This window comes from Aspergillus terreus, genomic scaffold, assembly GCF_000149615.1.
Source record: "Aspergillus terreus NIH2624 scaffold_5 genomic scaffold, whole genome shotgun sequence".
Classification (NCBI taxonomy): Eukaryota; Fungi; Ascomycota; class Eurotiomycetes; order Eurotiales; family Aspergillaceae; genus Aspergillus; species Aspergillus terreus.
In genome coordinates, this window is record NT_165928.1 from 400,702 (window position 1) to 423,095 (window position 22,394).

General features: G+C 53.6%; 10 protein-coding genes across 10 annotated transcripts; 6 read left to right on the forward strand and 4 right to left on the reverse strand.

The window, feature by feature from the left end:
* Positions 1 to 10: 10 nt before the first annotated feature.
* ATEG_03704 (cornichon family protein) lies at positions 11 to 697 on the reverse strand (the record flags this gene model as incomplete). Its single annotated transcript, XM_001212882.1, has 4 exons — positions 11 to 103; positions 171 to 237; positions 336 to 491; positions 597 to 697. The coding sequence occupies 4 exons, from the start codon at positions 695 to 697 to the stop codon at positions 11 to 13; spliced, it is 417 nt and encodes a 138-aa protein (XP_001212882.1).
* Positions 698 to 1,503: 806 nt separating this feature from the next.
* On the reverse strand, positions 1,504 to 4,896 carry ATEG_03705 (putative ATP-dependent permease ADP1; the record flags this gene model as incomplete). Its single annotated transcript, XM_001212883.1, has 3 exons — positions 1,504 to 1,740; positions 1,795 to 3,216; positions 3,271 to 4,896. The coding sequence occupies 3 exons, from the start codon at positions 4,894 to 4,896 to the stop codon at positions 1,504 to 1,506; spliced, it is 3,285 nt and encodes a 1,094-aa protein (XP_001212883.1).
* An 831-nt stretch (positions 4,897 to 5,727) lies between these two features.
* On the forward strand, positions 5,728 to 6,973 carry ATEG_03706 (uncharacterized protein; the record flags this gene model as incomplete). Its single annotated transcript, XM_001212884.1, has 2 exons — positions 5,728 to 6,182; positions 6,247 to 6,973. The coding sequence occupies 2 exons, from the start codon at positions 5,728 to 5,730 to the stop codon at positions 6,971 to 6,973; spliced, it is 1,182 nt and encodes a 393-aa protein (XP_001212884.1).
* Positions 6,974 to 7,535: 562 nt separating this feature from the next.
* On the forward strand, positions 7,536 to 10,581 carry ATEG_03707 (putative long-chain fatty acid transporter; the record flags this gene model as incomplete). Its single annotated transcript, XM_001212885.1, has 5 exons — positions 7,536 to 7,560; positions 7,634 to 8,418; positions 8,475 to 9,623; positions 9,854 to 10,027; positions 10,126 to 10,581. 5 exons carry the CDS (start codon positions 7,536 to 7,538, stop codon positions 10,579 to 10,581), a joined length of 2,589 nt encoding a protein of 862 aa, XP_001212885.1.
* A 224-nt stretch (positions 10,582 to 10,805) lies between these two features.
* On the reverse strand, positions 10,806 to 11,594 carry ATEG_03708 (uncharacterized protein; the record flags this gene model as incomplete). The annotated part of the gene is made up of 2 exons (XM_001212886.1): positions 10,806 to 11,138; positions 11,190 to 11,594. 2 exons carry the CDS (start codon positions 11,592 to 11,594, stop codon positions 10,806 to 10,808), a joined length of 738 nt encoding a protein of 245 aa, XP_001212886.1.
* A 1,472-nt stretch (positions 11,595 to 13,066) lies between these two features.
* On the forward strand, positions 13,067 to 14,224 carry ATEG_03709 (hydroxyacyl-thioester dehydratase HTD2; the record flags this gene model as incomplete). The annotated part of the gene is made up of 2 exons (XM_001212887.1): positions 13,067 to 13,680; positions 13,744 to 14,224. The coding sequence occupies 2 exons, from the start codon at positions 13,067 to 13,069 to the stop codon at positions 14,222 to 14,224; spliced, it is 1,095 nt and encodes a 364-aa protein (XP_001212887.1).
* A 946-nt stretch (positions 14,225 to 15,170) lies between these two features.
* Positions 15,171 to 17,769, forward strand: ATEG_03710 (putative C6 transcription factor; the record flags this gene model as incomplete). Its single annotated transcript, XM_001212888.1, has 6 exons — positions 15,171 to 15,262; positions 15,327 to 15,747; positions 15,802 to 15,966; positions 16,151 to 17,429; positions 17,488 to 17,648; positions 17,698 to 17,769. The coding sequence occupies 6 exons, from the start codon at positions 15,171 to 15,173 to the stop codon at positions 17,767 to 17,769; spliced, it is 2,190 nt and encodes a 729-aa protein (XP_001212888.1).
* Positions 17,770 to 17,969: 200 nt separating this feature from the next.
* Positions 17,970 to 18,701, forward strand: ATEG_03711 (ubiquinone-binding COQ10-like protein; the record flags this gene model as incomplete). The annotated part of the gene is made up of 1 exon (XM_001212889.1): positions 17,970 to 18,701. The coding sequence occupies one exon, from the start codon at positions 17,970 to 17,972 to the stop codon at positions 18,699 to 18,701; it is 732 nt and encodes a 243-aa protein (XP_001212889.1).
* Positions 18,702 to 18,977: 276 nt separating this feature from the next.
* Positions 18,978 to 20,083, reverse strand: sod4 (mitochondrial 37S ribosomal protein mS42; the record flags this gene model as incomplete). Its single annotated transcript, XM_001212890.1, has 4 exons — positions 18,978 to 19,508; positions 19,569 to 19,693; positions 19,785 to 19,965; positions 20,024 to 20,083. The coding sequence occupies 4 exons, from the start codon at positions 20,081 to 20,083 to the stop codon at positions 18,978 to 18,980; spliced, it is 897 nt and encodes a 298-aa protein (XP_001212890.1).
* Positions 20,084 to 20,705: 622 nt separating this feature from the next.
* Positions 20,706 to 22,296, forward strand: ATEG_03713 (uncharacterized protein; the record flags this gene model as incomplete). The annotated part of the gene is made up of 2 exons (XM_001212891.1): positions 20,706 to 21,981; positions 22,178 to 22,296. The coding sequence occupies 2 exons, from the start codon at positions 20,706 to 20,708 to the stop codon at positions 22,294 to 22,296; spliced, it is 1,395 nt and encodes a 464-aa protein (XP_001212891.1).
* Between the last annotated feature and the right edge of the window lie 98 nt (positions 22,297 to 22,394).

Consider the following 22,394-nt stretch of genomic DNA (forward strand, 5'->3'; position numbering starts at 1 on the left):
TGTCGCGCAGTCAGTGGGACTCGTCGCGGATGAGGGCGACAATCATGCTGTAGAGGTAGAAGAAAAACATCAAGAGGTGGAAGCCCAGCTTGATGAAAGATTCCTATTGGATCGAGTCAGCGTTCCGCCCGCGGGGGGAAATGACGTAAAGATCGAGCAGTTCCCCATACCTTCTTGTGCACATTCAGCTTGCGGAAGATCTCGGTAGCATCCAGGAGGTGCTGGTTGTCGTAAATCCTAAACATAGTTGTTCGATTAGCGACGGTTCCTGATGACAGGCCGGGGTCGTGTCTGGACCCTTCGAGGCTAAGGGTGCGGGAGGTGGAAAAACGCACTTCTTGGCATTGAACGCCAACAGAGGCAGGTTGAGGATGATCGCCAGCCAGTAGCCATTGATGAGGAACAGTAGGGTCAGGAAAGCGTGAACGGCGGCCTCGGGCACGATGTAGGCGTTGAGACGGTTGCAGAGATCGATGGGGTTGATGTAATCACTACGGAAGACAGAAGTTAGCTGGGGTTGTTCTGTCGCGACTGTGCGAGGAGAGACCGGGTGGGGGATCGCGGGAGGCCAACTCCGATGACGGAGAGAAACATACCATTCCAGATCACTATACATGATGGTGAAGAACACCTGCAGGAAGAGGTTGACGGCGTTGATCAACACCGCCAACAGGTAGAGCCAGGCCTCACCGGACATGTTGGGCGAGAGAGAGGGCGAGAGAGGGGAAGAGACAAGGTGAGCACGAGGAAGAGAGACTCGAGAAAGAGGAGAGAGGAGAGAGGAGAAGCAGACGGGGGGCCGGGGGTGGAGGAGGACAACGGAGCAGGAGGAGGGAGAGAAGTTGGAGAAAGTGAGGAGGCTTTCCACTTCGCTTGATTGGCGGGGGCGGTGAGCAGTAGTAGCGGGAGGAAGGTAGTCAGTCGTAAGGTAGATCGTCCACGGTATCCCACTCCCAGAGAACTTCTTTTCTGTCGGAAGTCTCTGTCAGATACTCTGTGGTGTAGAGTGATCGTCTGAACCAAGTTCTCCCTCGCAATCGGCTCTATCGCAGCGTTCTGGTGTGTCTTGCTCTTGCCAGCGGAGTGTCCAGCCACCGGGACTCGGACTCCACTCTTCGTCGTCGGGGGTGGAAGTCGATCGAATCGAGGCGGAAATAGTGCGGACCGACAGAGCGACTAGAGAATCGAGAAGACCTTTCTTCGTTTGGGAAGCAAGATAGATTCGATGTGGTGTCGAGGTGCAGCGAGAGTGTCTGTTGTCGCATTCCGTTGCAGGGACTTGTGATGGTCATGGGTGATGACGTTGACGACCACGTGCCTGCTACAGTACCTCCAGGTACCCAAGGTAGGTAGAGAGAGGTACAATGTGCGATATCCAGCAGTCTACTCCGTAGGTATATTCCTTCTTACATGATCACGACCCTAACAGTAAAGATTCAGACTCCGGTCTCATAGACGCCAAAAACCCCCATCACAATAACATAGACAGATTGTCTATCCTCATCACCGCTTCTCAATCAACAACACATGCATCGCCGCATACGCAATCACGATAAATGCCCCCGAGATCACCGCCAATCCGATAACGTCCGTCCACAGCGCCTGCGTGTTGAATCCAAACGCACTCAGAATCGACGCTCCCGGAACCTCAATATCCAGCCCGTACTTGTGATCAATCAGCGTCAGATAGGTTACTTCGTTTACGATCAGGGCCTCGAATCCATAATGGAAGATCGACAGCTAAGCCACAACGATTAGTATCCACGTAGTATCACAACCTCAAGGAAGGCTCACCGTCTGTAACCACAGAGCAGACTTAGGGATCGCATCGTGGTTGAGTAGGAGGCCCGCAAACAACAAACTGAACAGCATCACCAGACTGCCGATCAAGTTGGCCACCCCGCCATCTCGGAAAACGATGCCGATAAAGAGGCAAATGTTCGCAGCCGCGAGGTTGAACAGAACTAGGACCAAGATGAAGCGGAAAAACTCGCCCCATGCAGGGATCAAGCCCGTCATCGGGTACACAATCACACCCATGATGATGGGAGGGATCAGACGGAGGGGAACAATATCAAACACCACCTTGGACGCAAAGTAGGTCACAGGATGGTAATATCCGTTCGCCCGCTCGCGCACAAATAGTAGTCGCTCCCCGCTGAAAACCGTCAGACTGGTAAGTGTACTAAATCCAAACAGCGCCAGGATGAAGAAGAACAGTCCCAGTCGGTTCTGGAAGCCCTTAATATCATCCGTTAGTCCGTAGAATAAGAATCCACACAGGACAGCGAGAAGGATCGCAATCGCATAGTGCGTCAGCATCAGCATGGGGTTTCGGTAGAGGTTTCGCCATGTTCGCTGGGATAAGATGATGAACTGCCGGAGGAGCCCCACTCGGGCATGGCCCTTGGAAGTAGGTCCTTGCGTTCCAGCAATAATCTCCTCATTGGCCGACCCGTTCGCCGCTTGCGCGCTTTGCACGGCGCTCATAATTTCATCATGGACAGACCGAGCAACATCTGACGCGGCGTAATTGGCGATCAAAATATCAAGATCACTCTGGCCGGGAGCAGCCGGAGGCAGCTCGTCGGGGTCATCCAGGATCTGCGGAGGAACATTGCCTTGTTGCCGGGCCAAACGCAGCCAGCGTCGGGTGTTGTCCGCTACTTCGTTTGCAGGGGCATCCTCGTCATCAGTCTTTGGGGTGGGTGGAGTCTCGGGGTCTTTCTTCCGCGTGTAGAGCTGCCGATCCTGTCGTTGCTTCAGCGAAATCCGTCGGCTCGTCTTTGGCCGCCGGTTGGCTTCCACAGTACTGCTGGAATTATCTTCCGTGCTCACATTCGACACGCTAGCCACGGACTTGACGGCTCGTAAACTGCTCGAGGCAGTCTTGGGTGGATCCGTCCGGACATCTAGTAGGTTAGGCCGTACCTCGTCGCTGTACGGCTGGGAAGCACTGGCGTGCATGGTCAGATCTACGAGATAGTCCGCGATGTTGAAACCAGGAGGGCAACTGTATCCAGACGCATCGAAGAAGTCCTGGCAGGTCGAGAAGGGCCCTGAGTACACGGTCCTTCCTTGAGCCAGGAGAACCAAGCGGTCAAACAACGCGACGATGTTGGATCGTGGTTGATGGATGGTAAAGATAACGGTCCGATTATAGGTCTTCGCCAGCGTTACCAAGCACTCCACGACATTGAATGCATTGAATGCGTCCTGCATGTGTCAGTAACTGAAGACTCCATATTACGGAATAATGCCTGAACTTACCAGTCCGCTAGTGGGTTCGTCGAGGAAGAGAATACTCGGGCTCGTGACCAGCTCGCAGGCGATTCCCACTCGACGCTTTTCGCCCCCAGAGATGCCCCGACCTCTGCCTTCTTCCGAGCCGATCAGCTGGTTTCGGATCTGATAGATACCAAGCTGTTTTTCCACCTCGATTACGCGCTGTTCCTTTGCCGCCCGACTCATATCCCGGGGTAGGCGTAATAGCGCACTGGTCAGGATGGTCTCATGCACGGTCAGGGTAGGAAGCATGGTGTCTTCCTGATCCACAAATCCAATCATGGTCTTGAAATCATTGTCATTGAGTTTCTCTCCGTTGACGTAGAAGTCTCCATGAATAGCCCCCCGCTTGTTCTTTCGCGCAAGGATGTCAAGGAAGCTCGTCTTTCCGGCACCCGATGCACCCATAATGGCAGTTATCTCACCAGGTTGGGCGGCACCGTGGAGGTCATATAGAATTGGCTTTCCGTTGAGGTGATATGAAACATTGTCCCAGTATAAGGCAGCTGGTCTGTGCTCGGCCATGAGTTTGGAGGCTTCATCATCAGAGTCATCAGAGAGTGGCAGTTGAATGCGTCCGCGGTAAGCTCTGCGAGAGAGATACCACACCACCAGAATGACTGCGACGATAAAAAGTGCACAGCCAGCGATCACACCGGCAATGAGAGGCGTATTGATCTGTTTGACGGGGCGCGTGTATCCTGGGACATCGGTTTTATATAAACACTCTCCCGCGTCGCATTGCAGGAAGATACTTGGGTCTCCGAAGATGCTCTGGATGAGGTCATTCATCGCAGGCTCCGAGAAGACGCTTCCATCAGATTTGCTGCCGCCCAATGTAGACACCGTGTAGAAGGAGGCTGGCCCCTTGATGGATTGCTCGAGGAAGTCTCCGATATCAACGGAGCCGGACTCTCCACACAGCATACGGTCTGGAATGCATTTGCACTGGATGTTATCACACTTGTAGTTAGTTTTATTTTGGGTGTTGCTGGTTTCCAGACTCCAGTCGCAGGTGTCTAGGCCACAGTAAAACGACTCCCGCTGGTCGACCCAGAACTGGAAGTTACAGGTGTGGTCTTCCGCCTCGCAAGAGAAGGTAACTTGGGGTTTCCGTCCATCCAGCTGCTTCAAAATCATGCGATTCGTCACATCGCACATTTGAAAGTTCTCCTTGACTGTGACGCCTTGCTTGTAGCAGACACCCCCCTCGCCTTCGGGCATCATCGCGTTACAGGCATTATCAGTTTCGCACACATTGCAATTGATTCCAGTCCAGCCCTCGTGGCATTGACACGTCTTATCGTCTCGAGGGGACCTCTCATGGCCGTCCGCCAGGGACCCGCAGAGCGGTTTGGCACAGTCATCACCGCCGAAGCCAGGAGGACAGACGCATTTTCCTGTAAACTTGTCGCAAGCTGCAAACTGGGCGCACTGGAAGGAGTCGAGCTGACAGTTGAAACAAGGTGGGCACTCCGGAGGACGGTCGTCTAGGGACGAAAAGAGCGGGGGGATAACGTCGGATTCGGAGTAGTTGCCGAACGCCGATGTGGACACCGATAGAGTGAGGGCGGTCGCTAGGGAGAGCCGTAGAGTAGTTCCTAACCGCATTCTGATGGTAGGGAGGCCACAGATGACCAGATAGCTCTTGGATGGAGCTGGGTAGGGAGAACCAAATGAACCGGATAGATTAGGAGGCGGTAGGAGGGAACATTGGATATGCTGGAGATGGAGGTGTGGTTAATGATGCGAGACACCGCTCATGAGAAAAAAACATAAATAAGATACAACAGTAGTGCAATGAAAGCAGAAGATGAAGAAACGAGACGAAAGACGAAGGAACAGTGTGGCAGGGAGGAGAGGATGAGAGAACCGGAGGGAGCACGTAGTCGTAGTAGTGGTCAAGAGGAGTGGAGAAGAGAACACGGGAAGAGCTCCGGGACGATGACGCACTGGTGCCTGGATGCCTGGGGCAGCAGTCTACTTCATTGCCTGCATAAGAGACCGCATGGTGCAGTATGCAGGGGTTCTCAGTCTCTCCTTATCGACGCAGTTTACTCTACATCACGCCCCCCCAAAAAGGCATTGATCTTTGAACGAGACATGGACGACCTCGCATCATGTCATCCTGCCCCGTTGATCCTGTTTGGGAATAGCTTCAGTTAGTCTCACGTGACTACGCCTTCCCCATCACCACCCACCCAGAAGAGCGCAGAATCGCGGGGAATGGTTCTCCCACCCTCACAACTACCTAGTGTTCTCGGCTCTGTATCCCTGTAGAGGTTCGACTTGCAGTCATCATGGTCCAAATCAAAGACTTCGCCGTTGAGCAGGTGTGTCCCTTCGACTTCCCTCGTCCATGTACCAGCTCCCCCGCATTTTGCCTGCAATTCACGTGCATTCCATTTGCTAATCCCGCAATTCTCTCCTCGTGCGCAGTGGATGGACAAATATGAAACTCAGGCCAAGTACAATGTCGCTGAGACTTGCTGTGCCTCGATCTCTGTCGCCGACCTCCAGGATTTATGCGAGGATAAATCCTTGAATCCATTGGATCTCTCCACCAAGCTCACATACGGTGCAATTCGGGGTTCGGAGCAACTACGTAGCACGCTAGCTAACCTCTACTCCGTCAGAACTCCTTCTCCTCTGCCCGCAGATAATGTCTTGGTCACATCCGGGGCTATTCAAGCCAACTTTCTCGCCCTGTATGCGCTGGTTGGACCCGGGGATCATGTCATATGTCACTACCCCACATATCAACAGCTCTATTCCGTCCCGGATTCACTGGGCGCGGAAGTGAGCCTGTGGAAGGCGAAGGAAGAGGATGGGTGGAAATTGGATGTCAATGAGTTGAAAGAACTCATCCGACCCAATACCAAGCTGATCATTCTCAAGTACGTCGGCTCTTCTCCTTGATTACAGTTGTCGATAGACACTGATACCTCTCCCTTCTCATAGTAACCCGCAAAATCCCACGGGAGCGATCATTCCCCAAGCAAAACTCGAGGAAATCGTGGACATGGCGCGCGAATCGTCTATCGCCATTCTTTCCGACGAAGTATACCGGCCGTTGTTCCACTCAATTAGCCCGATGGACCCCGAGTTCCCCTCCTCCCTTTTGTCTCTTGGATACGAGCATACGATCGCGACGGGTTCGATGTCGAAAGCATACAGTCTGGCGGGAATTCGAATTGGTTGGATTGCCTCAAGGGATGGTTCGGTGATTGAGAAGATCGCTGCGGCACGAGATTACACAACTATCTCGGTCAGTCAGTTGGATGATGCCATCGCCAGTTACGCGCTGGCACCGACGTGCATTCACCCGCTCTTGGGACGGAACATCGCTTTAGCAAAGAAGAACGTGGAGATACTGGAGAAGTTTATAGAGGCGCATCGGTGGGCATGTTCCTGGGTGAAGCCCCGTGCGGGCACGACAGCATTTGTCCGGTTTAGCAAGATGGGAAAGCCGGTCGATGATGTTGTGTTCTGCCAGTCGGTGTTGGAAAAGACAGGGGTAATGTTGGTGCCTGGAAGTCTGTGCTTTGGAGAGGGAGAAGAATTTCGAGGCTACGTTCGCGTTGGGTTTGTCCAGGAGACAGAAGTCTTGGAGAAGGCCTTGGAGGCGCTGGGGTCATTCCTGGAGGACGAGTACGACGAGGTGCCCGTGGTAAAGAAGAAGAAATAGAGTGGTGGGTAGTGTTGTTAGTGTTGACCGGGTTGTGGTACAGGACGGGAGTTGGGGGAAATACCGAGGAACGGCATACCATGTGACGAGTAGAGTTGTGCGACCTCCACTATGCGTTTGATGTATACCATTTATGCCTTTCTACTTCACGATATCTTCAGTCTCCTCCTAGTCAACTACTACGGCATTCTTGTTTACACAGATCCCAGTGGATCTACTGTTGAATGGATATCCTCCGTCTCCACTATGGATCGCCTTCTCTCTCCAAGTCCGGTAGCATCTCCACACCGAACGGGTCCCGAGCGAGCCGGCGCAAAAGAACCGAGGCATCTGTCATTCCATCACCTATCTCCGTTCCCCTTCTCAGCACCACACCATCTCTTCTCTTCTATTCGTCTTCGCGTTCTGGGTTATTTTAATCTTCCTCTCACTCCTTTGATGACGGTTTTTCTCGTTATCTGCGCTCACCACCTCTCTCTACTCCTGATTCTCGCCTTCATTTTCCCCTAACTGTCTACCTTGGGACCAACGTCATCACCAAACCCCATCCTTGTCCTCCAGAATGGTGCCGGTTCCTTCTTTACCAGGTATGTCAACAACTTCTATGAATGAGTTCCCTTCAGGCATAGATGTAGTACTAACCATAAGCCTTCTCCTTAGACGTCCCCCTATCTATCGCCGCCCCCGCCGTCGCCACCACTTTAGCTTATCTCAATGCCAAATACTCCCTTTTTTATGATGTTAAGCTCATCGGTGGCCTTATCAAGACCGTTTTTCGGTCCCGCATGGCTATGCGCCGCGACACCTTGAACCTGTTCTACACACTGGAAGAGCGAGCCAAAGCCCCAGCGACACAGAATCTCCCCTTCCTCACATATAATGGCCGCGCTTGGACATTCCTCGAGACCTACCAGCTCGCCCTTCGGTATGGCACTTGGTTCAAGAGAGTCCACCATATCAAACCCAAGGACATTGTCGCACTTGACTTCATGAATTCCTCCACCTACCTCATTGTCGTTTTCGGTCTCTGGAGCATCGGCGCTGTCCCCGCCCTGATCAACTACAATCTCACCGGAAAGCCACTGTCACACTCTATCCAGACCTCGACCGCTCGAGTACTCCTGGTCGACGAAGAGGTGCGCCCGAATTTCACACCGGAGCTAATGGCGACGATGACTGCTCCGGATTTCCGTGAAGGCCAAGGTCCGGTTGAGATTGTCTTCCACACCGCCGACATTGAAGCCCAGGTGATGCAGACAGAGCCCAATCGTGAAGATGACAAGGCTCGGGGTGGTTTGATCTTGCGCGACATGGCTTTACTGATCTACACCAGCGGGACTACCGGACTGCCCAAGCCCGCGATTGTCAGCTGGTGGAAAGTTTGGGCCGGTGGACTGTTCATCACCAACTGGCTCGAATTTTCCAAGAACGATCGCGTTTTTACTGTACGCTCACTTCTACTGATTTGATTCTTGAGACGTAATAGAGCTAACAGAACTAGTGCATGCCACTCTACCATTCGTCGGCATTTGTGCTCGGCTTCGTCGCATGTCTGATGGGCTCAGCAAACCTAGTCATTGGCCGAAAGTTCTCTGCGCGGAACTTTTGGCGCGAGGCGCGCGAGAACGACGCGACAGTCGTTCAGTATGTTGGTGAGACTCTGCGGTACCTTATGGCTGTTCCGCCAGCCGTCGATGCCACTACCGGGGAGGATCTGGATAAGAAGCACAATATCCGTCTGGTGTACGGCAATGGATTGCGACCGGACATCTGGAACCGATTCAAGGAGCGTTTCAACATCCCTACGATTGCCGAGTTCTACGCCGCTACGGAGGGAACCTCAGGATCCTGGAATCTCTCATCGAATGATTTCGCCGCTGGAGCAATCGGCCGCAACGGCGGTCTTTCCAGACTGATCATGGGCGGCGGCATCAAAGTCGTCGAGGTCGACCACGAGACCCAGCAGCCCTGGCGTGATCCCCAGACGGGATTCTGCAAGGTGGTTCCCCGTGGTGAGCCTGGGGAACTTCTCTACGCCATCAACCCCACCGACCCGTCCGAGAACTTCCAGGGATACTATAAAAACTCCAAGGCCACAGAGGGCAAGATCATTCGCGATGTCCTCCGCAAGGGCGACGCATTCTTCCGCACAGGTGACATCATCCGATGGGACAACGAGGGCCGCTGGTACTTCAACGACCGTATCGGCGACACCTTCCGATGGAAGAGCGAGAACGTGTCCACCAGCGAGGTGGCCGAGGTGCTGGGCACTCATCCGGACGTGCACGAGGCCAACGTGTACGGTGTGGCGTTGCCCAACCACGACGGACGTGCCGGCTGCGCCGCCGTGATTCTGGAGCAGCAGCACCACGCTGAGAACCCGTCTGTGCTGGTGCCACCTTCCCAGGCGACACTTGATGGGCTCGCTGCCCACGTCCTTAAGAACCTCCCCCGCTTTGCTGCGCCGCTGTTCCTCCGATTCACCCCGGAGATGCAAGGCACGGGTAACAACAAGCAGCAGAAACACGTGCTGCGCACTGAGGGCGTCGATCCTTCACTGGTTAGCGCCGCTGACAGGGTGTACTGGTTGCAGGGTGACAAATATGTCCCGTTCGAACCGAAAGACTGGAGCAGACTGCAGGGTGGACAGGTGAGGCTGTAAGCGTTGTTGTGGTCGTAGCGTCAATAGTGAAGTTCATGTTTATATCCGACGACCCTGATACCCCTGTGCTTTCCTGCAGACTCACATGGGCCCTTGGTATATATGTTAATGCCCATGATCTACATTCCGCCGAATGGAAGTAACTAACAGGCACCTGATGCGTAGCGGCCCGGCCCGTAGAAGTTAGATTTAGTCTTAGCACATTATACATTATCTAGGTCTTGGAACACGAAGAGAGTCGACCTTCACCGTCCCACGACACGCAACTCCACAATGCGAAGCGGTGGATACACGACCGCCGCAAAGCCAAACGCCAGCCACATACCGAGATCTGCCGGCATAGCGAGGGTCTTCGGAATAGGACCGACGAAATACGACTGAGACTACAGGACGTCAGTGCATAGACTCCCACATCCCTGACCGGAGCATCACGTACCATTCCCAAAACCGCCCCCAAACATCCAATCACCAAACTCATCCCTGCTGCCAGGCCCATCGGCAGCTTATGCGCGGTATTCCATATGGACCAGTCATAGTCACCCTTCCGACGGAAGATGCACGCCTCCTCCAGACAAACAGCCAGCCACACAGCGATCCAGTAGCTCATCAGCGGGAGGAACGCCTCCATGATCTCGCGGAGGTAGTCTCTCGCCACGACCGCGCAGACGGTGCACACGATGACCTCGACGGTGGTGAGGAGCGGGCGCGGGACGCGGGGCCCGTAGCGGCCGAGGATCATCTGGAGGTTGAGGCCGGCGGAGTACGTGCAGGGGATGTTATTGGAGACGGCGCTGAGAAGGAGCATGACGGCGCAGAGGCGGCCGAAGCCGTTGAGCGTGGAGAAGGCTACGGTCAGCAGGCTGCCCTGCGAGGTAAGCGAGGCGTCCATCCAGTTTCCGTTGGAGGAGACGCCGGTTGCGAGGCCGATGCCGAGGAGGGTGGTTAGGATCATTGCGAGACTCATGGCCGCGGAAGCGGAAAGGAAGACGCGCCCTGGATTAAGGGCCGGGGAGAGGTAGACGAAGTAGTCTGCGCTTGAGGGTGCCCATGTGACGGCGGAGGCGACGCAGAGGGAAAAGAAGGAGAGGCGTTGGGAGGCGGTTGCTGGTTGGATGGAGATGTCTGGGGACGGAGTGGACGATGTGTCGAAGCTGGGGCCTGCGCAGCCGATCATGATGGAGAGGATGGAGAGTTGGAGGATCCAGGCGTATCTGTTGGGTCGTGAGATTCAGCATGGGAATGTGGGCGCGCATAGATTGGGTGGAATGGAGATATGTACCTGGTGTACACGTGGAACACATGCATGCCCACGGTTGCGATGAACCAGGTCAGGACGGAGACGACGATAATGCCCACTGAAACCCCTGTGTGGCCTCCGGAGACAGTGAAGATAATCTGTCCTCCAAGAATGCCGTTCACCATCGCGTATCCAAGCATCGTCAATGTGTTCAACACGTAGAATACTTTGCTCGGGTAGTATCCCAAGAAGTATCTCGTGACGACCTGTAGACGTCAATCTAACTGTCCCATATAGATTCCGCTCGGATCACTTACCAGTGTACGATTCCCACTCTTGGGGCCCCATGTGCTCATATAGCCGGTGGCCATGCTCCCGATAATGGCCCCGAATACACCACAGACGACGGCCTGCGTCCAGTCCAGGTTGTAGAATGAAGGGCCATACATGCCCACGATCATGTTGTTCGCTGTCAAGGATGAGCTTAGCCATAGCTGGAATATTCGAGCGTAGCTGTCCGGCGTAGCGGGCTGTCGCTGATCTGCAGGGACCGGCTCGATCCCTCTGGTCTCTATCCCGGAGACTCTGATAAAGGTGTCTATGAATTTTTGCAACTTGCTTCGAGATAACGCTCTTCTGGACAACACTTCCTGTGTGTCGACCTTTGTTTTGACCACCTTTTGGCCATGTTGTAGGTCCTCGCCTTCCTCCAAATCGCTCATTGTCGGCAGTATGGCTTTGACGAAGACGGGGTATAAAGCGTGAATTTTCTACCTTACCCAGTTACTATATCCCTTGGAGGTCTCGGTCTTTTATACTATGATTCGCCATGTTTATTCGGCACCTCCGTGCAGGAGATGCATGGAAGGGATAGTCGTGGGTATCCGGTGCTGCCGGTGTGCAAAGTGAGCACCATGGAATATTGATGCCTAAGATTGTAGGCCAAGCAATCTGTAAGTGATCAGGATAGGTGCATTCTCATGTGTACAAGAATGAGGGCTAATGGAGCCTAGATCCAATACAACCGTGCGATCCCAGGTTGCTGCACAGTCCCTTGCTGGTATGTTGCACTGCAGGGAAGGAATGCCCAATCCCACGGTAGGAGTATTAGATCCATCGGGTCATGTTTCTATTGTTGATTTTTCCGAAAGTGGTGTCCCGGCAAGGACGTGAAATAATGAAACAGGTGGCTGATGGCTGGGCAAATGTTTGACGAAAATCGAGACCGTCAGATGATCCTGGCTGGTATGTGCCTGTGCATGCTAAACTGTATTCAGCCTTGGAGATAACATGCTAAGTAGGATGTGATTAAAATTGCCTCGTCCTCGCATGTCAGGCATAGTTATCGATTGTGTCGTGCAAGTAAAGTAGTTCTTGGTTGGGACGATCCGACGATCACAAACGCCTTATCACGGAGAAGCAAGGAGGCCATATTGTGATGCGCCACACTAAGCAGGAAGATAGTAAAACAAGGTATGGCCCGCCACATGCCGAAGTTGGCTCAGTTGAGTGGTCATTAAGATATCGCCGTCGAGATAGTACGATGCCCCTTCTGGCCGTCAATCACGGGTGCGCTGTTTCTTCGTCGGATGCATAGCCTGTCTTCTGAGATTCTCTGTTGAAGCCTCGCTTTTAAGGGTGTCTGATGGACAGACGAGACTTTGGTCCTCTGTCACAATGCATCTGGGGGGTCTGACGATGTGACAGTCCTGATGCACTCGACCAGAACGGACCACAGGTGATGTAATGCGAAGAAGCTCATGGAAATGGCTCAGGGTGGTCATCTGGCCTCATTCTCCTCTGCAGCAGTCCATGATAGACAATAAATGATGTGTTGATATGCGATCACACTTATAATAGTGGCCCAGCATACAGCCGACTTGAAAGAAGCCGAAGAAGCCGCATCGGCTACCTGCAGTCACAGCGTTGCTCAACAGGGCTTCGTAAGGTCGCGACTGTCGGAGAAATATCTCGAGAAATAATGACTCACGATGCTGACGTGACCAGTTTAACATCCTAAGATGCGTGAAGAAGAGTTGGTTGCGACGAGAGGATGTCCCGGAAAGGTTAGCACCTCGGCTACTTGGGATCTCCCCGTTCTCCACTCGTCGTACTTCCTGCCCTCACTACTGCTATAAATTCTCCCATTGAACCTCATCGGGGTGTTGATGGTTGTCAAAATCATCTCGGCATAATGTCGATCCATACATCCGCTCGTTGGGCCATGCGATCTGTCCCTCCGCTGACGCAGGGATGCGCTGCACTTCGCCGCTTTTCCGTCCAGCATTCATGCCGATCAGCACCTGAAGCTACCGCTCCCTCCGTTGCAGCTTCCTTCCTTTCGCGATTCCAATCTATGGGACCACAGACTCGCTCGCAGGTACTCGATGCCAACCAGCTACAGCTTCTATCTCTCACCTTGAACCGACCCTCTCTTTACCCGAACTCTCCATCGCTGTCGAATGCCTCTGGTGTCGTGCCGACAGGTACGCCCTTGCCCCCCGCCTACCATCTAGTCTACTTCACCCCTGCATTCCTGGAGGGTGAGCTGGGTGCCGACGGAACCGATGTCTCTTATAACCCAGAGCCGCCCTTCACGAGGCGCATGTGGGCCGGCGGTGAAGTTCAATGGCCTCGAGGGGCAGACGGAAAGCCCAACCCATTGCGTGTCGGGCAGGAGGTTCAGGAAACCACGCGGGTGCTCAGTGCGGAGCCTAAGATCATTCGTAAGACTGGAGACGAAATGATTGTCGTGAGTGTAGAGAAAGAGTTCCGTAATGAACACGGCGTGGCTGTTATCGATCGTCGGTAGGTTTTACGCATACCTCATGTACGTCAAGTTACATTGTACGGCTAATCAATTATGGTCAGAAACTGGGTTTTCCGCAAAGCCTTGGCTTTGGCATCATCACCGGTTTCAGCTTCTCCAATCTCTGTTCACTTACCCGCATTGCCCGCATCTTGCTCTACCTCCACCGTGGGAAAGACTCACACTCGCACTCTCAGGCAAACAGCCGTCACTCTCTTCCGCTTCTCAGCCTTAACTTTCAATCCCCACAAAATTCATTACTCCACTCCGTGGGCTAGGGATGTGGAAGGCCACAAGGATATTGTCGTTCACGGCCCCCTAAATCTGATCTCGATTCTGGATTTGTGGAGAGATACCCGGGCGGATAGCGCCACCGACTCATCCTTATTGCTCCCAGAGAGTATCTCTTATCGCGCCACCAGCCCGCTGTATGCCGAAGAAACGTATCGGATCGTGCTTGATGAGGAGCAGGGTGACGGTGTGAGCCGAGTACAGATCTTCACGCCGGATGAGAAGGTGGCCATGAAGGCTGAGATCAGATGAACCAATAGACATAACTCGACGCTTGGATTTTCTGTATATATGGTCAGACGACACGAAATACATCGTTTTCCTCGGCTCGACTTACAGACTAGACTTCAGCTGCTGCCAGATGCTGGCCGAGGGGCTCTGAGCTTAAGTTCTTATACTTCATGTCGAGTACGTCTTGTTTTTCATTTGGACCAGACACTAACTCCAGATATGGGTGGAAATATACTAACCGATGCTATTCTTGCCTCCGCCCCAATAACATTTCTCTGGATAGGAAATGGACCTTAAAAGGAAGATCAGTCTGTCGGTGCTTTTAGGACTGGGTTCCCCGTATGTCGATGCCTTGAATTTTGAGCTAAAACGTTTTTGGTAAAACTTGATGTTGGATCACGAAGTACTACATCAATAGACCCTTTCAGTTCACTATATATCTTCAGGAGCTAGCAAGGGTTGTTGGCTCGATACCTGAAGAGTTACGGACTACACTGTGTTTCTTTCCCTGGATGGACGCGACCATCAGTTGATATGAGACAGTGCTTGATTATCTTACTTTTCCTGATTTTTTCGACTGTCCCTGTGTATTTAGGAGCCAATGCCTAGGTTTCGTGTCATTCATAGATATAGGTTTTGTGTGGTAATGAATGATTGCCCCTGTTATAGGACGTGTGTGAGGGGAATATATATCACACGAGAATCTTTGGGACACCGAAGAGTTACAAATCTAATTATGCTACCTAGTAGCTATAGATCTAGTCTAGTAATGAGTGCTTACTTTGAAGACCTACATGGCGTAGTCCAGTCTGATACTGTGTGGGAGACTTCGTCCGGACTTAGTAGCGGAGATAATCAACCCAGACCGAAGTCTCGTATATGAATCTCACCTGATCTCACCCTTTGTCTTTTCTCCCAATCCCGCCTCCTTCAAGACATATCATAACAGCCGAAGCGCAGACTGAAAATGGCAGACACGACCAGTGGCGCTGTACTTTCTCCCAAAGAAAAGAAGAGGACCAGAGTCCAGCTCTCCTGCACCGCTTGTAGAAGCCGAAAGTAAGCACACCCCGCTCGTGGCTCCCTGTCTGGCCTCATCGCCTCTAACGCATCATCACCTTAGGTTACGATGCTGCCGAACTCATCCATGCACCAATTGCATCAAGAGAGATGAAGCCCACTCCTGCACCTTCGTGGGCCGCGGGCCAAAAGGGAAGACGGCACAAGGACAGACCAGTCCGGCCTTGATTCAAGAGCGTGTGCAGCATCTGGAGAACTTGATTCTCTCGCTCGTGCAGAAAAATCAACAGGCGCCAAATCAGAACACGACACCGACGACTCCGAGTGTGGGTGCTACTCGTGAACAGAGTAACGTTTCGTCACAAGGTTCAAGACGAGGCTCAAGACAACCGCCCTCAGTGACACCTCCAACTACTGTTTCCGATGCAGAATATACGCCGCTTGACCCGCCAAGTAAACTGGTAGTGGGCGAAACGGGTGAAAGCTATATCGACAGCGCCCACTGGAGTTCAATTCTCGAGGAGGTGAGCAATTCTACGGTTGGCGAAGGTCAGAACCCTACTGACTAGAAACGAAAGATCAATGGGGTCAAGAAGTATCTGCAAGAAGACGATATAGTATCAGAAGAGGATGTAGTTGATGAGGAAGCTCCTGATACCCACGATGTCTCGCCAACCTTGCTCCTTGGGTGGAACAAACCCGCCACTATTGAAGAGCTGTTGTCGGATGTCCCACCACGACAGGTGACTGATCGGCTAATATATCAATTTATAAATCTGAGTGAGCCTATCATAGGTCAGTGATATTCTAACCGTGTGCAACATACATTGGCTGACCTAAAATGAAGCCATTTTCCACATCCCCACGTTCAGACAGCAGGTAAGGAATTATGATCTCGATTGCGTACAGAGTTTTGACCTTTTTTAGTATACGGAGTTTTGGTCAGACCCTACCAAAGTGTCCCTCCCGTTTCTTGCGCTGCTATACGGGGCCATAACAATTGTAGTGTTATCCTACTTCCGTAAGGGAGAGCCACTTCCAGCATATCTGAGCGACTATCCCGACACTATCAACACAATGCGACGGCGGGCTGCTCAGTGCCTGGTCCAATCAAACTACACCATCCCAGGTGAACACAAAGTCAAAGCGCTGTTTATATATACCATGGGCGAGTTCTACAGGAGCAATGATGCCCAAGTCAGTGTCTCGTTCCTTCTTGGCCTCACCATCAAGCTCGCAATGCGTTCCGGCTATCATCGTGATCCACGCCACTTCCCGGAAATCTCACCATTTACCGGAGAAATGAGACGACGACTGTGGGCGTCACTGAGACAGTTGGATACGCTCGTTTCATTCCAGGTCGGTGTTCCCCGGACAATCCAGGACTGGCAGCAAGACGTGGAACTCCCGCGCAACCTGTCAGACGAGGACTTCGGCGAAGACACGCAGGAACTCCCACCCTCGCGCCCAGAGACAGAAATGACGCGCCTGTTGTACACCAGAGCCAAGGGGAGGGTCATGGATGTATTTGGCAAGATATCCGATATTGCGTTTTCGCGGGAGCCCATAACGTATGAAGAAACTCTTGAACTCGATCGACAACTGGAAGAAGCGCACGACCAGTTCCCGCAAGCGTTTCGCATTCGACCGATCGAAGAGTCGATAATGGATCCCCCAGAGCTTATCTTGCAGCGCTTTACATTGGAGGTCCTTTATCAGAAGAGCCGCTGTGTGCTGCACCGGCGATTCCTCGGCGAAGTGCATAGTAACCGTTATGCATATTCCCGCTGGGCATGTCTGAGTGCATCGAAGGAAATCCTCAAGAACCAGGCGAATTTGTACAACGAGACCCAGCCTGGTGGAATATTGTACCGGGATCGCCTGTTTCCCAACTCCCTTCAGTACGCAGACTATGTTCTTGCTGCGATGATCATTTGCCTGGAGCTGTCGTATGGCAATGGCGGAGCCGAGAGGAGACCACCCAACGATATAGCCGTGGTTATCAAAGGACGCGAGGATCTTTTAAGCGTCCTGCAGGCTTCGCATGAGATCTTTGGGAAGTCGCGTCGACAGTCGGCCGATGCGCAGAAGGCATATGCTGCGTTGACGATCATGCTTCGTCGAGTTCAGAAGGGGCTGCAGGAACAGCAGCCTGAACAGCCTTCAAGTGACGCCCAAATGCAGGCGCCAGCTGGCACAGTACTTGGTAGGATCATGGCGACATTAATATCCGAATGGTATCAGGGATCACTGACAGTGACTAGACCCTCCTCCATACGGAAGCTGGCAAAACCCGAACGACCAGCCGTATACCCTCGATGCGACTGTGGAAAACGTTCCAACCCACATGGAATCAGTCGAGCCTTCCTTCGCATCTCTGGACGTGATCGAGGAGATGATAGACGCACCGACAAGCATAGACTGGGTAAGAGTATCACCTGAGGGAAAGTTGTAACACTAGCTGACTTCAATAGGGCCTTTGGGACCAGCAAATTCTGGGTTTATACGCAGAGCGGACGATGGATTCAGGGATACGGCCTGTCTAATATATGCATTGGGATAGTTCTAAAGAATGTAATAAAGAATAGTTTCAATCTCCGTACAGTGTAGGTACGGAGTATAGATCCTCGGCACGTCCCGAACTGGTTGGCGTCGATCCCGAATCCGCCGGAAGCAAAAAAGTCATTCTGATCACCTCGATGAATAAATTGACTGCTTTACCACCTCCAACCTGTTCACCCCCGTCATGAACCTCGCCGCCCCGCGACACCTCAGTCGCCAAACGCGCCGTCTAGCGCAGCGTCGCATTCTCCCGCAATCCGTTCACCTCCGACCAACACCGCGAACAACACCGTCCTCCCCGACTCTCCCTCCGAACCTCACCCCAATCCGACAATTCAACCTCCCATCTCTCTCCTCCCTCCTCCCATCCTCTCCCAACAACAACAATAACAACAGCAATGGCAACGGCTCCGGCCGCACCCTCACCGCGACCCGCACACTCGCCTACCCGCCCGCACCGCTCTTCGACGTGATCGCCTCAGTCGAATCCTACTCGCAATTCCTCCCCTTCCTAACCGAGTCGACCGTGACCGCGCGCGATCCGCAGACGGGGTATCCGTCGCGCGCGTTTCTGACGGTCGGCTACGGCCCCCTCAGCGAGACGTTCACGTCGCGGGTGGACTGCGACCGCGCCCGGTGGGTGGTCGAGGCGCGCAGCGGGGCGAAGTTCGGGGTCGATTCGAAAGACGGCCAGGATCCGAGCGGGTTTCCGGGCGCGAACGAGGGTATCTTTGAGTATCTGAGTACGAAGTGGGAGCTTGTGCCGCGCGGGGCGCAGACGGAGGTGCGGTTGCAGATCCGGTTTGAGTTTCGGAGTCAGTTTCATGCTATGATGATGAGTGCGGTCGAGGCGCAGATGGCTGGGGTTATGATTGAGGCGTTTGAGAAGAGGATTGAGCAGGTTGTGCGGAGGTAGACTTGCTACAGTCCGGGTACTGCGTTGTGTGCTGGGGAGTGTTGGTGTATATAGGAGTTAGGCCTGATTGGATTTGGCATCATGTATCATACATAGAAAGATGATAGAGGTTGTTTTCTTTTGTCTATCGTGCGATCAATCGCTGTACAATTAGACTCACATGAGAAGGAAATCCGGAACAGCCAAGAAACCATGTAGTATATAATACAATATCAAGACATGAATGATGAAATCACCACCGACCAGCCCATGCTATTCCGCAGCCACGCGATCTCTTCATAGCATGCTCAGACTGCGGTTACGGGTGGCCGCATTCCGCGCACCCTTCATCGAGCTCACCGCGTTGTAGTTGTCGAACACCGCCTCCCAGTTGATGCGATCCCACCACCGCTCGAGGTACTCGGCCTTTCCGCCGATACCGTAGTCCATCATCCACACGTGCTCCCAAGTGTTGACACAGAGAATGGGCTGGACGTCGACAGCGCCGGGGGCCAGGCTCTTCTGGTTGGCGGCGTGCGCGCCCATAGCGCCAGCAAACTGGTTGCCCAGGGGAGCGTCGGGCGAGTGAGTGGCCATGTCGACCGGCTGGCGGCGGGAGTGCGCGGCCGGGTAGGGCGAGCCGGCGTTGTAGGTGCAGAAGATGTGCATCAGGCCTTCCCGCTCAAGGTTCTTAGCCAGCCACACGAATCCCGGTCCAAACATGGCGTTGGCGGTGGCCAGGAAGTCGAGCTTCAGGGATTCGATAGAGGAGCAGGTGTCGACAATGTCTTTGGCGAACTTGTCCGGGATCTGGGTTTGCGTGGGGGACTATCCAGACGCAGTCAGAATTGAAGGATTCGCTGTCTATACAGCAACGGCACCACTCACCAGGCAGTTGAAGAAGAAGTGGTTGTTGTGGGCCATCGAGGCGTAGTTGAAGACGGACGCCATCTCCGGGCGCCGGGAGTACTTGACCAGCAGTTCTCCAGGTTTCGCATCGGCATCAACAGTGTCTGACCTATCCATCAGCAATTGTCTTCCAATTCGGTTGTCTTCCTGCGCGAGATTGCAAACAGGATCCCGCGGAGTGGTGTCGGAGCTCACCCTGCGTCAAAAGGTTCAGCTTGTCAATGAGGAGGGTCTGATATTGCGTCCACGAGAAGTCAAACGCCTCGGGTGATAGCAGCTCCGGAATGCCATTGTTTTTAAAGTAGGAGTCGTGGGTGAGCTGAGGAACGCGGTGCAGGCCTCGAGTTTGGAAGCGTGGGAGCGCGGAGACGGGTTTCTATCAGGATGCAACCGTTAGCGCCGGGGTGGCCATTGGGACCGCGGAAAAAGCGTACCTGGGAGAGGGAGGAGACCGCACGCAGCGGAGCCTGCGGCCGAAGAAGTCTGGGAAGCATGATGGCGGCGTGGGTTAGTGAGGAACACAGCGGAGAAGAGCGAGAGCAACAGCGACAAACCGAAGAATTTCATCTCCATCCGCTCCGTTGCCTGTTCGGGAGTAGCGTGGCTGAGATAAGCGGGCGCCAACTGCAGACCAATCAGCGTCCCACGATCTACTCCGGCGCTTCTGAACATTTCAACGTCCACCGTCGTCTCATCTAGTGTTGCTTTCTCTTCTCTACGCGCTCACTCCCCTTCCTGACGAAAATAAAAACATCGGCCCACCTGTCATGCCTGTCTGGCGCCTATATCAACTCCTATTCATGATTCGGCTCAGTACTCGCTCCCGGTTCTATTCCGGGAAGCAGACAGCGCGTACAGCTGCAATATCTCTGGGTTCTCTGCAACATGAAACCAGGGTTGCTCTCAAAATGCTTGGGCGCCTATCCTCCAAGTGAGGCTATTTGGATCTCTGGGTGGCCATATCAGGTCGAAAAATGGGGTCTCTTTGTCATCTCCTGGTTGTTCTCATTGTTCTCTTTACTCCAACCTCTGTCTTTACCTGGGTACACCTGACTCTTATATACTAAACCCCTCCCTTCACTCACTGTTCCAAGCTCGACCTCACACATGAACAACATGGCCAGACGACCGACAACACTTCTTCTCCTCACATTCATAGCGGCCATTCTACCAAGCCACGCTGCGTCTATCACGCGACGAGACGGAAACGCCTGTCCAGCTTCCTACAAAACATGCTCGAATGCCAACCTACTAGCCTCTTTCTGCTGTCCGACATCGTCAACATGCATCAGTCTTGACCAAGGGAGCTCCGTCATCTGCTGCCCGGAAGGCCAGAGCTGCGACTACATCGAGCCTATACCCTGCAACGTTCAGCTCCAAAACGCCACTCTCCACCCCAGAAACCCCGTTAAAACAACCAAGCTAAATGGAAAACTACCTACTTGCGGAGATTCGTGCTGTCCATTCGGATACTCCTGTAACGGGAGTAATGTATGTGTCATGGACGGCGTGACCACCTCAAGCACAGCGACGACAGCAAGCACACAGAGCACAGAGAGCACATCATCTACGAAGAGCGCAAAGACCACCGAACCAACCACCACAGAAAAGCTCCCTCAATCCCAGTCCACCTCCACGCTCACAACCGCCAAATCCACCGCAAGTGACCCGCCCACCATCACCACCGACACCACAGTCCCAACCTTCATCTACACATCCAACTACCCGCGCGTATCCACCTCCAAGGTCGCCGTCGCCGACTCCACCACCAATTTCTCCTCCTCGTGCCCCTCGTTCCCCACTGGCGCCGTCGTCGCCGGCTTCTTCCCCGGCGCAGTCTGCGGCGCCGCGCTCGCCCTCCTTCTCGCCCGCTGCATCCGGCAGTACAAGGCGAGACACCTCCCCGCGTCGGTGCGGGTCGCCCAGAACACAAAACGCACGTCCACAGGAACGCTGATCGGAATTTCCGACCCCATCCCCTCCGAGGACAGCGCCTGTCGGACCGACTTCCTGCTCAGTCGGCCGCCGAAACGGAACTCTGACGGCGCCCGCTCCATGCTGCACCGCACCGGCACCCGTGTCAAGAGTCTGTTCGGCGGAGCGCCCAAGATCACCGTCCAGACGCCGGATGGTACTACCTCCGTGAAAGAGGTGCCGCCGCCGCTGCCTATCATGCCGCGGAAGGCGGTGCCGCGTCGTCAGCCCAGCACAGAGAGTATCAAGGTGTATACGCCGCCTGGCGTGTTTGCGAGTACGGCGGTGCTGAGGCCGGAGCCGTATCCCAGTGCTATGATACGGCCGAATACGACCTTTTCGGATATGATTGCCCGGTCGAGGGACGGGGCTGCGCCTGCGACGCCCCCAAAGGATCATAATGGGCTTCGAGTGCCTCGTGTGTAGGAGCTTTGCTGTTGTCCATTGTATGCGCGTCGATATTCGTTGTCTGGCATATTGTGTGGGTTGTATATAGACTGATATCCTCGTTGCCATTCGGTTGCTTGAAACGCCCTAATACGCGTAAAATATAATCTGCATGGTTTCTTTAAAGTTGATAATATTCCGAACAATATACTATATACTATATTAAGTAAACAGCCCTAACTACGACTCACTCTTACGGGCCTTCCAGATGGCGATCATTCTCTTGACCTCCCGCAGAAGACCCACGACGAGTGGCACACCCACCGGTCCCAATAGGGGCAGGTAGACCGCCACCTTGTGTTCATCTGGGAAATACACCTGGCCCACCATGCTCTTCTCGAAGAAACTGCGTTTCCGCCTCCGCCTGCGCTACACGAGCATTAT